At 44.0% G+C, this 18132-nt stretch overlaps 3 protein-coding genes across 3 annotated transcripts in view; 2 read left to right on the plus strand and 1 right to left on the minus strand.

The window, feature by feature from the left end:
- The window catches only part of LOC123770736 (uncharacterized), a 758174-nt gene that overhangs the window by 185294 nt on the left and 554748 nt on the right, over positions 1–18132 (minus strand).
- LOC138353208 (putative uncharacterized protein DDB_G0292636) lies at positions 7736–8317 on the plus strand. Its single transcript, XM_069306088.1, has one exon. The coding sequence runs from the start codon at positions 7736–7738 to the stop codon at positions 8315–8317; it is 582 nt and encodes a 193-aa protein (XP_069162189.1).
- Positions 8705–11960, plus strand: LOC138353209 (uncharacterized). Its single transcript, XM_069306089.1, has 4 exons — positions 8705–8903; positions 10783–10889; positions 11099–11322; positions 11771–11960. Exons 1-4 carry the CDS (start codon positions 8705–8707, stop codon positions 11958–11960), a joined length of 720 nt encoding a protein of 239 aa, XP_069162190.1.

An 18132-nucleotide genomic window follows, 5' to 3' on the forward strand; every position in this document is an offset into this window, starting at 1 on the left:
AAAAATGCTGAACATTTACATGAAAATCATAAAGTGCCTCACTTGGTGCCGGAAAATAACCCGTAACTCTACACACACACAACACGGCTGGTAGTCGGGGCATTAAGGAGCTATACCTTGCTACCCCGGAGTTACTGATAGGTAAAAACTGATAGGGAAGCACTTATACGGAACCACAAACACTTAGGTCAACAAAAGACGAATAGAAATACTTGTGTTGCAAGTTTCATAATACCGTTCATTACCCTGACAAGCCTTACACCAGCCTCTCCCTCCGGGAGGTCTCTTGCAACCTTAAAGAACACATTAACTTGAAGAACACATGAACACCTGAACTTAAAGAACACACGAACCTTCCAAAATACCCCTGTAACAAGTGGAGAGAAATAGTAATGGACTCAACAAACTACCAGAGGGAGCAGTAACTACAAGGGTATGACCAAACACCTGCTAGTCTGATCACCTGTGAATTCAATGCAGGTGATGTCCAACAACTGCCCACCACACAATACCACCAACAGTTATGTTATATGACCTAGGCTGGAGGCATTAAGGTCTAGGTAACAATGTTTTAGCTTTGAAACTTTACAACCCATTGGTTATTGTTATAAACAGCCTCGTAGTGCTTCGAGTAAACTGTTTAATGTAAACAAAGCCACTAGGATTAGGGAATGATCTACAGGTTTCGTAAGAGGTTGTGAATGTACTTGGTGGCTCCTGGTACATTCTACCTTCCTTGTCGTCACCTGGTGTGTTCAGCTTCACCCCCGCCGGTACTCTGAACAGCTTGGTCACCACTTTGGGTTGTTACCACCACCACCTCCCCCACATCTCCACCATCAACGCCACCATGACCGCCACCACCACCACTACCACCACAACAACTATCACCACCCATCACAGCCACCACCACTCCTACAACCTCCAACCACAACAACTACAACCACCCCATCAGCATTACAACCACCACCACAACGCCCCACAACAACCAACAATACAACCACCCCCACAACCAACCACAATCATACCAAGCTTCACTCAAACTTTTAACCTAAAGAACGAAGCCCTCGCAAATAACTAGGGGTAATTGGCCGGTATTTAAAACACATAATTCATATAATACCACGGTACCTCCGTGCTGTAACCCTCACTTAACAAATTTATGCAAATTCACTAAAGAATTATTTTAAAAAGTCATGAAAATATTCCAGGCAGGCAGCCATAGATATTGATAATAATATATTTATGATTAATATCATAAAATATGATATTAATATCAATATTATGATCACTAATAATGAGCATTAGTAGTGGTTTATATAATTTAGATCAATTTTTGATTGATCAGTTAAAGGACGATTTGAGTAGGAATATTGATACACATTTGTCTCACTAATTCATTGTTAATGTCTACTATCTTATGCAATTATTATCCACGTGTGGGCCTATTTATGTAGCTTTTATTTTATGGGTCCATAACCCATTAGTGGTTATAAATAGGAGCTGCCTCGTATGGTCTCTCTCTCTCTCTCTCTCTCTCTCTCTCTCTCTCTCTCTCTCTCTCTCTCTCTCTCTCTCTCTCTCTCTCTCTCTCTCAGCATACCGTCATTGCCCCATGCACCTTCCCCTTGCTATCTTAATATTTACTCCTAATCCCCTGCCTTCAAAGCCCTAAATAAACATAATACAACTCTGGCCACATTATTGGCAATCCGTATTCCGTGACCTGCTCAAGAACGGTAATCTGTGATCAAACTGCCCAACAAGATGGCCACTGTCAAGGAAAATGTCTTGGGTAAATTGATATAAAAATAGGATTAAACAATATCTGCAGAGACGACTTAATCACACGTAGAGGGGGGGGGATAGGGGGGAGGTTGGTGGAGGGGAGGGTTTAGGGGAGAGGTGGTGCAGGGGGGAGGGGTAGAGAGGACAGAGAGGGGAGAGGCCAGAGGGCAGTGAGGCCAGGGCACCATCTTCATCACCACCACCATCACCATCCCTCACCATCTCTTTCCCAAGTACAGGTACCCCATCAACAATTACTTCAAGTACGTAAACATTACAGGTACAGCAAAGTTAGTGAGCTACTAAGGTGAAGACATTTCAAAATTAACTCACTTTTTATCACATTTTCTTATCGATTTCCATCCGAGACATGAGAAACGCTGGCAAGGAATGACAGGTGACAACATGATGTCACACCTGTCCAGGTCATGACAGGAGCAGGTGTTGGTACTCACCTGTCAGGGTGACAGTAACTGCCAGGTCAGGATGTCTTTGTTAGTTCAACATTTGTTCATGTTCACCCTCACCTGCCGGAGGAAAACACGTGGTAAATATTATATGGAGAAACACACAAACATTTATATTTTATATTAGATATATTATACGTAAGCCCACTGTACAGTTTAGCACTTATAGTAACGATGTGTGCCATCGTTCACATATTGACGTAATGGACAATTAGATGGTCAAATTTGGTACCACTGAATTTGGATAAATCGCAAAAGATTTTATATTTATGTTTCGAATAAATCTAACCTAACAGTTACAAAAAGTACTATCTAAACAAAAGAATGGGTTGATATATATATATATATATATATATATATATATATATATATATATATATATATATATATATATATATATATATATATATATGTCGTACCTAGTAGCCAGAACGTACTTCTCAGCCTACTATGCAAGGCCCGATTTGCCTAATAAGCCAAGTTTTCATGAATTAATTGTTTTTCGACTACCAAACCTACCTAACCTAACCTAACCTAACTTTTTCGGCTACCTAACCTAACCTAACCTATAGAGATAGGTTATCTTGAGGTTATCTTGAGATGATTTCGGGGCTTTAGTGTCCCCGCGGCCCGGTCCTCGACCAGGCCTCCACCCCCAGGAAGCAGCCCGTGACAGCTGACTAACACCCAGGTACCTATTTTACTGCTAGGTAACAGGGGCATAGGGTGAAAGAAACTCTGCCCATTGTTTCTCGCCGGCGCCTGGGATCGAACCCAGGACCACAGGATCACAAGTCCCGCGTGCTGTCCGCTCGGCCGACCGACCTCCTAGGTTAGGTTAGGTTAGGTAGGGTTGGTTAGGTTCGGTCATTTATCTACGTTAATTTTAACTCCAATTAAAAAAAATTGACCTCATACATAATGAAATGGGTAGCTTTATCATTTCATAAGAAAAAAAATAGAGAAAATATATTAATTCAGGAAAACCTGGCTTATTAGGCAAATCGGGCCTTGCATAGTAGGCTGAGAAGTGCGTTCTGGCTACTAGGTACGACATATATATATATATATATATTATATATATATATATATATATATATATATATATATATATATATATATATATATATATATAACATCAAAATGTGTGTGTGTGTGTGTGTGTGTGTGTGTGTGTGTGTGTGTGTGTGTGTGTGTGTGTGTGTGTGTGTGTGTGTGTGAGTGTGTGAGTGAGTGAGTGAGTGAGTGAGTGAGTGAGTGAGTGAGTGAGTGAGTGAGTGAGTGAGTGAATGTGTGAGTGTGTGAGAGTTTAAATGTGTATTTGTAAAAAAAAAAACAATGTATCATAAACGTATAGCAAATGTTGCATTGAAGTCTTATTTTAATAACACATGACTCAGCAGGGACGCGGATGACCTTTTGACCTTCAATGACCTTGCAAGAGACTGGAGACATCCATAATCGCAGAGAGAATTAACCCACGTCGTTATCAGCGGTTATTCTTAATTGCTTCCTGGTCTGGACATTAGAGCGACGGTCTCGTTTCAATGCAGGTCAGCGTTCAATCCCCGACTGTCCAAGTGGTTGGACACCATTCCTTCCCCTCCGTTCCATCCCAAATATTTATCCTGACCCCTTCCATGTGCTATATAGTTGTAATGGCCTGACGCTTTCCCCCTGATAACTCCATCCCCTCTCAATTGCTTCCAATCCTTCAAGTAGTATTGTATCTTCTAGACAATACAATTAACAATTTACTACAAAAAAGAGAAGACCGCCAATCTACTTCTGAAGAACTCTCCAGACACCAAACAGAACGCCTTAAAAGAGACCAACGTCGTCTATGCCTTCACATGCCCACTTGGGGACTGTCAGCCCCAAAGATCTCAGTATATAGGCAAGACAACAACGTCTCTTTCTAGGCGATTACCAATGTACAAGCAACAGGGTTCCTTCAAGGAGCGTATAATCTCCTCACACAACCAGACCATCAACAGAGACATCTTAAGAAGCAACACTGAAATAATCGACAGGTATAACGACAACAGGAGACTCGACATCAGCGAGGCGCTACACATCAAAAAGTCAAGACCAGCAATCAACAACCAGTTAACACATAATTACATTCTACCCACCTCAAGACCCCGAACCAACACAGAGCCAGTAGCAGCATGAACATACGCTGCCTATGTTCATCATACATGAACATAAGCATATCTATTAATATCCATTATGTTTCATCCACTTGTTCATCTCAATCACGTCCTATACCACCTCACCCAAAGAGAATATAAACCTTTGCAAATACATGGTAAATTTGTCTTTGAAAATGTAAGTAGTGCCTTGCAAAACGCATCCCTAGGCGTCAGACCATAATAAAGTGTGAAAATGAACTTTGGAGAGTTAATTTTTCAACTTCCCTCGAGAGTAAAGAAAAACATAAGAAATATTGAGAAGATTCGTGTTAGAATCATTAATCTTATCCTTTCGGTCATATTCAACAACATATGTCTACAAGAAAGACTACTACCAAAATATACTAATATATTCGACATATTTAGCGCAAACACTACCCCATTTTCATTTCATTGTTATACTCGATCATTCACAGTTATAACTAGAAGGAGAGGGAACTTAAAACCAGTAGTTAAATTATTAAGGCTAATTAATGATGACTACATGTACTTATAAATAATTGTATAGCGCTGGACTTCAACAAAATGGAATTGTACCTCATTTGCTTGTTAGCTTGTAACTGGGGGATTTACGAGCGTCAACTTCTGCCATTTTAAAATGCAGTAACAACGTTGTTCAGACAAGCACACGCCTGAGGGCATGAACAAGTGCTTACAAACATATCTTGTAACAAGCATGCAAAGGCGCCTTCAAAACATTTATAGAGATACACGGGAACTCGCAAAACACACACACACACACACACACACCACGAGCGTAGCTCTCATCCTGTAACTACACTTAGGTAATTACACACACACACAGATGCCAACAATACGAACAGCCTTCCTGACGCTGGCAAAATGACCAATAAAGGCCCAATGCACCACCCACACGAGGCCTACGCCACCACCACGATGCTTCAAAACACCTCAAGCACAACACGAAAACTTCAAAAGTACCAGAAATACAAAATGTGAGAGGTGAGACGAGGTGAGCCAGAGAGCTGAACCTAGTGTCAGCATCAGAATGAAAGAAGAAAATGAGACAAAACTCCAGCACACCAGTTCATCTGATACTCCGACCAAGAACATAACTGGTGTTAACGACTCGAGAGCGCACTGGTCAACACTCTGAGCCCTAACATACTCTGTTATTAATTGTTTTAACACATACTATTGTCGGTGTTTACTGCTAGGCGAAGGGAAACTTTACCCAAACGCTTCTGTCATACCGCGGGGATCGAACCTGCTATCTTCAATTGTGACCCTGCGGTCACAATTTAACGCCTCTGGAGGAAAATCTACTAACAGGTATGGCATGGTGTTGGGCTGAAGACCAATCAACCACTGGAGGGTTAACAAGCCCACCACAATAGTTTACTAACCACCAGCATAACAAGTTAGTTCTGAAGTTAATCTGTTAGTGTATATATACCGAGACGCGAGATACACCTCTCGGAGTATACATCCCTTGCCTAATAGCCAGTAGGCAAAGGATATATATACTCCTTACCAAGAATGTTACTGAAAGATTTAACAGAAAATCCGGGCTCTGAATGTATGTTTAACCTGCGCAAGGCGAATATGCGCGCTCGTGAGCCAACTGATGATACTCCCGCCATGCACCCGCGCTTGATTATCTGGTGGTGAACACTGGCGGGAAGCCCTCCTAGCCTTCACCTGCACCCCGCTGTTGCTTTCCACCTAGTTACAAGGAATTACTCACTCACGAGCATCATAATGTTAGTCTGCGACGTTCAGTTTTCATTAGTAGCGGAGAAAACAAACACATGGAACTTTATTATCCAAAATATAAGTAAACCAGAAGTATACAGCTCTCTTCACATACTGTAAACAATATTCAATAACAAATGCCACTCACAACTGTGGTGCAGTTGGCTAACCCGCATGGTCACAATTGAAGATAGCAGGTTCGATCCCCGCGGTAGGACAGAAGCGTTTAGGTAAAGTTTCCCTTCGCCTAGCAGTAAATAGGTACCTGGGAGCTACACAGCTGTTGTGGGTTGCGCCCTAGGGACAGTTAGTTGTTGGTCTAGTAGATATAATGGGGAAATAAGGAATCATTACATTTAGACAACCGGCAGTTGGAAAGGCGGGGTCCTAAAGCTAAAAGCTCCATCTTGACGGCACAAATAGGTAAATACACAAAGAATTTTGATTTAAACACGACAGGATTATCCTCGTTAATTAGGAGTAATTGTACTCTCTTGAACACTGAGTTAACAAACAAGGCTCCGCCGCTCTCCAGTAGTCTGAACACACGCTAATAAGCGTCCAATATGCTTCATCGCGTCTAACGATCACTTACTTTCTGATACATCTTTTAATTGACCTTATTGCCAGTGTCACCATCGCATGTATTCAACTACAGTAACTGATCATAGATACAGAAAACTACACAAAAAAGATATCTCTATAAAGGCCAAAAGATTAAATAAACTCTTACTTCCCCTTCTCGATTTATTTTCATACAAGAATATGGCCTTTATGAAGACTTGCGAAACCTCATGTTGTACAGCTGTTTAATCCTTGGATTGGCACTGTGCCATTTTCGGGACGTTGACATAGATGCCTACACACTATCAGGGGGCCTGATAGCTGAGTGGACAGCGCTCTGGACTCGTAATCCTAGGGTCCAGGTTCGATTCCCGGTGATGATAGAAACAAAATGGGCAGTTTCTTTCACACTGATGCCTCTGTTACCTAGCAGTAAATAGGTACCTGGGAATTGGACAGCTGTTACGGGCTGCTTCCTGTGTGTGTGTGTGAAAAATGTTGATTGATTATTAGTTGATAGGCGGGCCGAAAGAGCAGAGCTCAACCCCCGCAAGCACAACTAGGTGAATACAACTAGGTGAATGTACACACACACACACACACACACACACATACATAAACACACACACACACACACACACACACACACACACACACACACACACACACACACACACACACACATACACACACACACACACACACACACACTCGTGGAGCCAAGAATTAACTTGCACGAATACCCAACAACTTCAGAGCCCTCGATGGAGACGCCATCTGTGGTTAAAATGAACACCTCCCTAAACACAGGAGACCTTCAGCAGATAACACACCGACCTTCACTGCTCCTCCTCACACCTCACTCACAATATCCCCTCACGTCTCCGTGTGATAAGGACCGCGATATATGGACCACTCGCGAGGGATTTGTCAATATTTATGTTCTTGCTGATAATGTGGCATAAGCCTGGAAAAGTCTAGATCAAGAGGAAGACTTTTCGTCACATGGAGTCCCACAAGAGGGAGATCAAGAGGAAGACCTCTGATCACATGGAGTCCCACAAGAGGGGGATGAAGAGGAAGACCTCTGATCACATGGAGTCCCACAAGAGGGAGATCAAGAGGAAGACCTCTGATCACATGGAGTCCCACAAGAGGGAGATCAAGAGGAAGACCTCTGATCACATGGAGTCCCACAAGAGGGAGATCAAGAGGAAGACCTCTGATCACATGGAGTCCCACAAGAGGAAGATCAAGAGGAAGACCTCTGATCACATGGAGTCCCACAAGAGGGAGATCAAGAGGAAGACCTCTGATCACATGGAGTCCCACAAGAGGGAGATCAAGAGAAAGATTTCTCGTCACATGGAGTCCCACAAGAGGGAGATCAAGAGGAAGACCTCTGGTCACATGGAGTCCCACAAGAGGGGGGATCAAGAGGAAGATTTCTCGTCACATGGAGTCCCACAAGAGGGGGATCAAGAGGAAGATTTCTCGTCACATGGAGTCCCACAAGAGGGAGATCAAGAGGAAGACCTCTGGTCACATGGAGTCCCACAAGAGGGGGATGAAGAGGAAGACCTCTGATCACATGGAGTCCCACAAGAGGGAGATCAAGAGGAAGACCTCTGATCACATGGAGTCCCACAAGAGGGAGATCAAGAGAAAGATTTCTCGTCACATGGAGTCCCACAAGAGGGAGATCAAGAGGAAGACCTCTGGTCACATGGAGTCCCACAAGAGGGGGGATCAAGAGGAAGATTTCTCGTCACATGGAGTCCCACAAGAGGGGGATCAAGAGGAAGATTTCTCGTCACATGGAGTCCCACAAGAGGGAGATCAAGAGGAAGACCTCTGGTCACATGGAGTCCCACAAGAGGGGGGATCAAGAGGAAGATTTCTCGTCACATGGAGTCCCACAAGAGGGGGATCAAGAGGAAGATTTCTCGTCACATGGAGTCCCACAAGAGGGGGATGAAGAGGAAGACCTCTGATCACATGGAGTCCCACAAGAGGGAGATCAAGAGGAAGACCTCTGGTCACATGGAGTCCCACAAGAGGGAGATCAAGAGGAAGACCTCTGGTCACATGGAGTCCACAAAGGAGGGAACAAGAGGAAAGGATCGGGGCACAAGACGTTATATAAAGAGGGAACAAGAGCGGAAACAGTTAGGTAAAAAGCATATCAAAAGTGTGTTACAAAATTACAAAAAATAAGACATTTCCAGAAGAGCAAGCAGCTCAAGTGCAAGGCATTGAACGCTGTTCATTACTGCACGTATATAAGACTATATAAGGAGCGGCTTCAATACATGCATTGAAGGATTCAGAGCGCCCACCTAACTTTATTTCCAATCAATTTCTACCTCTTTAGAGACGATATTTATAGAATTTTTTAGAGCAATGATTAATAAAAAAGTAATATTTTTGGGGTTAAAGAAGTTTGCAGATGTTAAAAGAGTCCATATTTAACAAAAGTGGACGATCTGTACTATAATAAGATTTACACATCCATGAACAAATCTTTAAACGAAAAATTGTAGTTTGCTGAAGAAATCTTGAAGAGATTTGCTTGCTTTGCTCAGTTCGGGGAAAATACTTCTTTTATCATCGGAACAAATATCATCAATCCAAATACCATTGTACTCATCGGACAAATGATGTTGAGCGGAATGAGAGAATTCTGCGAGCATTCTTCTGTTCGATGAATACCGTGAATTATATTCGTAATAACTCTTTGTCTCCTTAACGAGGCTGAGAGGAGCTGTCATAAGGACGGACGCCCCCGACGAAGGCTCGCGTGCTAGCCCGTAACTCCAATATTTACCTGACCGTAATCATCTGACCAATCCTACACTCTGTCACACGTAAACGAGGCTCTCACAGCACTGTCAGATACACGCTCTGAACAGATGGATAGAGATGACGGGCGAGTGGATACAAGGACTTGGTTGGATGGATGGATCGTGAATATCGTGGATCGTGGATCGTGATGGATGCGTGTACATGGACTGGATAGGTGTAAGTAAAGGAAGACGCTATGTGGGAATAGATGGGGCTAGACTCGAGCATTTGCTCCCAGTGAAAGGTTCCCAAAGACCACCAACCAGCTGACCTTAAGCGACAGACTCACTGGAAACTGGGAAGGTTGGCACTATGAGAATATAAATCACGTGACGTCACTTTCAGCTGTTGGCAATGGAGAGGGGGGGGGGGAGGGGGGAGCAGGAGGAGGCAAGAACGATGAATAAGAAAGGTTAGAGCAGGGGAGGAAGAGTGTCATAGGACGCTCAAAGAGAGAGAGAGAGAGAGAGAGAGAGAGAGAGAGAGAGAGAGAGAGAGAGAGAGAGAGAGAGAGAGAGAGAGTACATGGACACGAGAGAAAGCACGAATCTTACAAGCTTACGAGTTGCTTATCTAACAGGACAAATAGACTACGCTACTAATAACACCAATTAATTTATTTATGCACACACGGAGGTAAAACAGAAAGACTCTGTCCTCGCCGCTGCAGGCTGGAAAAAAAACTTGAAATTTAGAACCAAGCCGTAGTGTCAAACATGCAACCGTTGACAACAAATGGGCTCACTTTTCACAGGTCGGCGTTCGATCCCCTGCTGGTTTAAGTGATTGGACACCGCTATTAAGTGATCCTTCACCTTTTCGTTTAACCAGATTTTTCTGTATTATTGTCGTTTATTAGCGTGTCGCTCATTTATTTATCCTCTCTGCCCTCCTTCCAGTACGCCCTCCCAACACACACCTTCCTCCGGCACCCAGACGGAGTGGCGACACCTTAGTGGGTTAAGAAGCTTATGATGAAAGCCATGGACACTTTCCAACTTCGCTCGCCTTGTCAACCTCTGCATGTGACAGCCGATATCGTCAGGTCCCCGAGGGTAACATGTCAAGTGTCAGTCAGGTGGAGTGAGGGGTCAGGTGGAGTGAGGGGTCAGGTGGTGTTAGGGGTCAGGTGGTGTTAGGGGTCAGGAATCAGATGATTCCAGGGGTCATGACCTTGACGTCTTAACACAGACCATATAACTGTACAGGATCCGAAGTGGAAAGAAGTTTCTCGTCTCAACCGAGCCACTTGGATTGGACGGAAGAGCGACGGTCTCGCTTCATGCAGGTCGGCGTTCAAGACCGTCCACCAATGGTTGGGCACCATTCCCTCCCCCCCCCCCACCCACCCCGTTCCCATCCCAAATCCTTATCCCTTCCCAGAGCTATATATCTGTAATGACTTGGCACTTTCCTCTGACAGCTCCCTGCCCTCGTCTCAACCGAATATTTAAGAAATAAAGATATCGGAGAAATTAGCTTTAAGTGGTGCAAACTGACACAAAATATGCAAACGCAACACAGACCCAAAAAGAACGTACCACAACACAGACCCAAAAAGAACGTACCACAACACAGACCCAAAAAGAACGTACCACAACACAGACCCAAAAAGAACGTACCACAACACAGACCCAAAAAGAACGTACCACAACACAGACCCAAAAAGAACGTACCACAACACAGACCCAAAAAGAACGTACCACAACACAGACCCAAAAAGAACGTACCACAACACAGACCCAAAAGTACGTACCACAACACAGACCCAAAAAGAACGTACCACAACACAGACCCAAAAAGAACGTACCACAACACAGACCCAAAAAGAACGTACCACAACACAGACCCAAAAGTACGTACCACAACACAGACCCAAAAAGAACGTACCACAACACAGACCCAAAAAGAACGTACCACAACACAAACCCAAAAATAACGTACCACAACACAAACCCAAAAAGAACGTACCACAACACAAACCCAAAAAGAACGTACCACAACACAGACCCAAAAAGAACGTACCACAACACAAACCCAAAAGAACGTACCACAACACAAACCCAAAAAGAACGTACCACAACACGAACCCAAAAGAACGTACCACAACACAGACCCAAAAAGAACGTACCACAACACAGACCCAAAAAGAACGTACCACAACACAAACTCAAAAAAGAACGTACCACAACACAGACCCAAAAAGAACGTACCACAACACAGACCCAAAGCAAATAGGATCTACGAAGATAACTCAGAAAATGCAATTTCGCAGTCAAAAGAGGCTGTGTTCGCCCGCACTGGACCAAGGCGATCACAGAGGATCAGCCGACACTACGAGGAGGATCCCACAAGATCGTGGAAGGTCGAACTGGCCACAAGTTGAAGAAAACCTAAGTTTCCTCCCTGTCACTAGGAAATGAAGCCCAACTCCGCACTGGGGCAGAACATCTCATGTCCGGTAACCACTTTACCAATTGAGAATGTAATCTTAAGACTGGGCAAAACTGTCTCAACTTCTACAGGAATAAGATGATTGGCTGATCCGGCGACGGAGGAATAAGGAGGATGAGGAAGAAACGGGAATAAGAGGAGGATAAGGAGGATTGTGAAGTGGAAAAAGATAAAAATAACAAATTAAGATTAAAAAGCAAAGAAGATATGATTTGGAAAAAGGAGTTAAGGGAAAGGATATAGTAGACGGGAGGGCGAATGTAGAGATAATAGGGAGGAAGAGGTAAACAAGAAGAGATAGGAGAATTGCCAATAATTAAGGAGACAATACAAAATGGGGGAAAAGGTTTATATAAACAGCATCTTCGGGAGCTTCTATGGCTGTAAGCTGATGTATGAATGTAGTCAGATGTGTGTAAGCGTGGTCAGATGTGTGAGTGTACTCAGATATTTATGTGTAGTTAGATGAGAGAGTGATCAGGTGTGAGCCTCTAAATATTATTTATCACATAGATTTCTCTTAGGCTATTTCTCTTTTTCAATTTCATCACCCGAGGCGGCCTTGATATCCAGCCGTCGAAGGCCAATGACATCACTACCAGCCGGGTCACCCTCGCCTCTAATCTCATCAACTTCTCGTCTTCCCTGTCATCAAGATGCCTCTCCCAGCTTACCTTCTCCCCTTCCCAACTCTCCCGGCTTCCCTCCTCCCCTTCCCATCTCTCCCAGCTTACCTTCTCCCCTTCCCAACTCTCCCGGCTTCCCTTCTCCCCTTCCCATCTCTCCCAGCTTACCTTCTCCCCTTCCCATCTCTCCCAGCTTACCTTCTTCCTTCCCATCTCTCCCAGCTTAGCTTCTCCCCTTCCCATCTCTCCCAGCTTACCTTCTCCCCTTCCCATCTCTCCCAGCTTACCTTCTCCCCTTCCCATCTCTCCCAGCTTACCTTCTCCCCTTCCCATCTCTCCCGGCTTCCCTTCTCCCCTTCCCATCTCTCCCGGCTTCCCTTCTCCCCTTCCCATCTCTCCCAGCTTACCTTCTCCCCTTCCCATCTCTCCCAGCTTACCTTCTCCCCTTCCCATCTCTCCCAGCTTACCTTCTCCCCTTCCCATCTCTCCCAGCTTACCTTCTCCCCTTCCTACATGTGTTCTGACACACATCTGTCACATCATCATGTTTACATATGTGTAGTTTGTTCATTTCAGTCTTCTCATTCTGCTCTATAGTTTCATTAGTTTAATTGCCATGCCAACTACTGTCAATTCTCAAGATGCAGCCCCCCGGAAACTGTCTAACGCCACGGTACCTATTTACTGCTAGGTGAACAGTCCATTAGGTGAAAGGAAATGCTGCCAGTTTGTTTCCGCTACGGCTTGGAATACGAACCAGGAACCTACGATTGAAAATCTAAGACGGTCACCAATTGACCACGGAGGTCTCTCTCTCTCTCTCTCTCTCTCTCTCTCTCTCTCTCTCTCTCTCTCTCTCTCTCTCTCTCTCTCTCTCTCTCTCTCTCTCTCTCTCTCTCTGTGGGTTCGCCTGGTCATCCGGTTATCTGTTTCCAATACAAGAAGCAATTCTTCTTATGTGTCTGACATGTTCTTCCCAGTTTTATCGTGGGCGATGTTGGATTTAACATCTTGGCGGCTCATATAATATTTAAAAATAGAACGAGGGAGGGAAAAAGAGATGAAATGAGAGTAGCGAGGGAGAGAGGAGATAAGGATTGGAAGTAACTAGGAATGGGAGGATGGAGGATAGGTGGACAGGAGTATGAGGACGAGAGGGGGACATAGTAGGGTAATTATCAAGAGGAAGCATTAAGCCAGTATGAATCATATCATTGGAAGGGATATGAGAACAAGAAACTGAGATATGAAGACAGTTAAGGAACGGTGCCCCGCCACCCACTCGGAGTATCGGGAATCGAACTCCGACCCTGCACGAAGACTTCAAAATAAGAGAATATGTCGAATCCCATGCCATGAGAATATCATCCCATGCGAGCCAGCTACTGTTCTTATCCAATTTCTCCCATTCGTTTAATGCACTTATCCAACCCATGCCTGACACTTTTCAGTGAGTCTGTTTCTGTGGTGTTGGCAACTGTGCACACAAAGCCGCCAAAGATTGAGAAAAGATGTACAGGTTCGTAAGTGCTTGCGTAACTGCTTCGTGAATCTGGCCCCAAGTTCCCGTGCAAAAGCTATGCCTTGATTCGGTCTGAAGACAGTCTCCAGAACCATCCCAGTCTACCTTGTCTTTCAAGCTTTCGTGTGGAAAAGCATTATTGAAATCTAGATATATAAGCAATTATTTAATACAGTCTATAGTTTCAAACACGATTGAAACTTATTCATAAAATTATTAAATCAATTATACACAATAGGTCAATAGACAATAGATCAATAAATCCATAATAGGTCAGTAAATACACAGTAAGTCAGTATCTACACGTTAACAATTGCACTGGAACACTCAGAATACTTTGTCAATAATCCCTTTATTATGTGCTACAGGAAACCGACTATATATATATATATATATATATATATATATATATATATATATATATATATATATATATATATATATATATATGTCGTACCTAATAGCCAGAACGCACTTCTCAGCCTACTATTCAAGGCCCGATTTGCCTAATAAGCCAAGTTTTCATGAATTAATGTTTTTTCGTCTACCTAACCTACCTAACCTAACCTAACCTAGCTTTTTTTGGCTACCTAACCTAACCTTACCTATAAATATAGGTTAGGTTAGGTTAGGTAGGGTTGGTTAGGTTCGGTCATATATCTACGTTAATTTTAACTCCAATAAAAAAAAATTGACCTCATACATAGAGAAAAGGGTTGCTTTATCATTTCATAAGAAAAAAATTATAGTAAATATATTAATTCAGGAAAACTTGGCTTATTAGGCAAATCGGGCCTTGAATAGTAGGCTGAGAAGTGAGTTCTGGCTACTAGGTACGACATATATATATATATATATATATATATATATATATATATATATATATATATATACATATATACACAGTAAGTAAATGAATATGCTGAGTTAATATAACCCAATTATAAAGCTATCAGAGATAAAGAAGTACACTACAGTTATGTAATATGAATACACGTCAATTTTGAACGTGTAATTTAATAGTGGCGTGAGTTTAATTAACAGATATAACAAAAATATTCTAGTGCATATTCACTTATTATTAGGTGAAAAACCGATTCTAAAAAATGACCTAATTGACCGACACGCAAAAATAATTCACGTGTGATTAGTTTAATATCTAATCACCATAAGATCAGGAAATGTGGCAAAAGCGCTGATTGAAATATCTGTTAACGACATGTTTCTAAAGGTGTGGAAAAATGGGTTCGTGACGTTGCTGGCTGTAATTACCTGTTGGTATATCAGATCCCTCGCTCTCTATCTTTGATTAAGTGCTGGTTCATTACGATGCTGGCTGGTTGCTTGGGTGGGTGGTTGGCTGGTTGGTTGGTTGGCTGGCTGGCTGGCTGGTTGGCTGGCTGGCTGGCTGGCTGGTTGGTTGGTTGGTTGGTTGGCTGGCTGGCTGGTTGGCTGGCAGGCTGGTTGGTTGGTAGGCTGGCTGGCTGGCTGGCTGGCTGGTTGGCTGGCTGGCTGGCTGGCTGGCTGGCTGGCTGGGTGGTTGGTTGGTTGGTTGGTTGGTTGGCTGGCTGGCTGGCTGGCTGGCTGGGTGGTTGGTTGGTTGGTTGGTTGGTTGGCTGGCTGGCTGGCTGGCTGGCTGGCTGGCTGGTTGGCTGGCTGGCTGGCTGGTTGGCTGGTTGGTTGGCTGGTTGGGTGGTTGGCTGGCTGGTTGGCTGGCTGGCTGGCTGGTTGGATGGTTGGTTGGTTGGTTGGTTGGTTGGCTGGCTGGCTGGCTGGCTGGTTGGTTGGCTGGCTGGCTGGTTGGTTGGTTGGTTGGTTGGTTGGCTGACTGGTTGGCTGGCAGGCTGACTGTCTGGCTGGCTGGCTGGCTGGCTGGCTGGCTGGCTGGTTGGCTGGTTGGCTGACTGTCTGGCTGGCTGGCTGGCTGGCTGGATGGCAGGCTGACTGTCTGGCTGGCTGGATGGCAGGCTGACTGTCTGGCTGGCTGGGTGGGTAGTTGGCTGGCTGGTTGGCTGGCTGGCTGGCTAGCATGCTGGCTGACTGTCTGGGTGGCTTCAATTACATACTGATTTTCAACTTGTTCACTGTATACCACCTGTTAACTACTCCCACACCTAAAGAGACTTCTTTAAGAATACTTTCAAGCATTCTGTTCTCTTTCCCCATTAACAAAAGTTATAAAATACAAATATAATAATACATTATAATCTACGGCTCAAATATCCACGACCACTCGAGATAAGATTTTAAAAGATTATTGTCAATTTGGGCACACGCTCTCAGAAAGGTCCCCCCCCCTTCTCCTGAGCTGTGAGGTTATCTTGAGACGATTTCGGGGCTTAATGTCCCCGCGGCCCGGTTCTCGACCAGGCCTCTACCCCCAGGAAGCAGCCCGTGACAGTTGACTAACTCCCAGGTAAATATTTACTGCTAGGTAACAGGGGCATCAGGGTGAAAGAAACTCTGCCCATTGTTTCTCGCCGGCGCCCGTGATCAAACCCGGGACCACAGGATCACGCGTCCAGTGTTCTGTCCGCTCAGCCACCGGCTCCCTCGACCTCGACAAGACCTACCCTACACAATTGTAAGCCAGGCGACCGCCACCTAAGGCGCGTCACGTGAGCTAACACTGGACTCTGCAAGCACATTTAGGTGAGTAAACTTAGGTGAGTACCTCAACACGCGCATGCGCACTTGTTGAAGTTATAATCGACAATAAAACATTCTTACGACTTCCCAAATGTCTTCCAGGATAACTGTCTCAGGTCTTATGTTGCGGACTTCTTTAATTTGTCAGCTTTTATATCAGGCTGTTGTGTGCAGCCTCCTGTGGTCGTAGCCTCTATCCAGGTGCAGTTGTAGCCCAAGTTTACGTGTAGACTTATCAAGCCGTAGCCCCAGTCCGTATATAGCGTTATTTAGATGTATATCTGAATATACCTGGAGTGGGTTCTCGGAGTTCTCCTACTTCCCAAGCTCGGGCTGGGATCAAGCTTAACGTGTGATAACTTGGTCCAACAGGCTGTTGATTGACGCTGCCTGCATATTCTCAAGAACCCATACCTCCATATTGGCCCATACTTCCTCTTGATGCTTCTATATTGGTTTCGGAGTCTTGAAGTGGGTAGAACATAGTTGTGCATTAATCAACAACCAATTAATGCATAACTATATTGCATAACCGTCTAACATTATTCCCAGATCTGTTACATGTTTTCCTTCAATGTGATCTGACTGATATCTTCTTTCGCCCTAACACAGGTTCGCTTAAGTTTACCGTTAATCCAGATATCGTTATGACCTTCAACATTCCAGCAGTACAAGACGAGGATATTATTTAGGCTACAACATTCCATCCACAGTAACAATAGGGACTATCAGTTCTAGAGGAACGTTGGGAAAATGGTCCGCGGAGGTTGGTGACGTGAAGTTATTGTGGGGCTGGTGTGTGGGCTCTCTACCAGGGGAGAGGTGCTGTTTATTCCCCAGGATGGATTGCCCACTAACATGCACACTCCGGATGTGGAGGATGGTGAGAGAGAGAGAGAGAGAGACACACACACACAGTGACCAACCTACAAGCAGAACATACTAACATATAAATAACGACAGACAGACGGAGGAAGAAAACCAGAGAAGTAAAGCAGAAGAAAAAAAAAAGAGTGAAAAATGAACATGGCGAACAATACACTAATCTAAATTAGGTTATAGAGAGAAACAATAAGTATTTCTAAACAATTCTCAGGATATTTACTAAGTGCCAAGAGAGGCAACGCTAATTACATTCTTGAAGACTTACCGACTAAGAACCACCCAAACTATTTCGCATTCACAAGATTTCTTCTGTTACATTTTGAGTACCGCTTCTTTCTAACTAATTGTTTCCAGATCTCTCGCTCCAGGGTCCAATCTCTCGCTCCAGGGTCCAATATCTTGCTCCAGGGTCCAGATCTCTC

Source organism: Procambarus clarkii, chromosome 56 (assembly GCF_040958095.1).
Source record: "Procambarus clarkii isolate CNS0578487 chromosome 56, FALCON_Pclarkii_2.0, whole genome shotgun sequence".
In the NCBI taxonomy this organism is placed as follows: domain Eukaryota; kingdom Metazoa; phylum Arthropoda; class Malacostraca; order Decapoda; family Cambaridae; genus Procambarus; species Procambarus clarkii.

Bases quoted from the DNA above. Each gene is read 5' to 3' on its own strand.
- LOC138353208 (XM_069306088.1), top strand. From the start codon at position 7,736: ATGGAGTCCCACAAGAGGGAGATCAAGAGGAAGACCTCTGATCACATG.
- LOC138353209 (XM_069306089.1), top strand. From the start codon at position 8,705: ATGAAGAGGAAGACCTCTGATCACATGGAGTCCCACAAGAGGGAGATC. The intron at 10,890-11,098 runs GTTGGGCACCAT...AACGCAACACAG, and splicing joins TTCAAGACCGTCCACCAATG to ACCCAAAAAGAACGTACCAC. The intron at 11,323-11,770 runs GTACGTACCACA...ACCACAACACAG, and splicing joins ACCACAACACAGACCCAAAA to ACCCAAAAAGAACGTACCAC.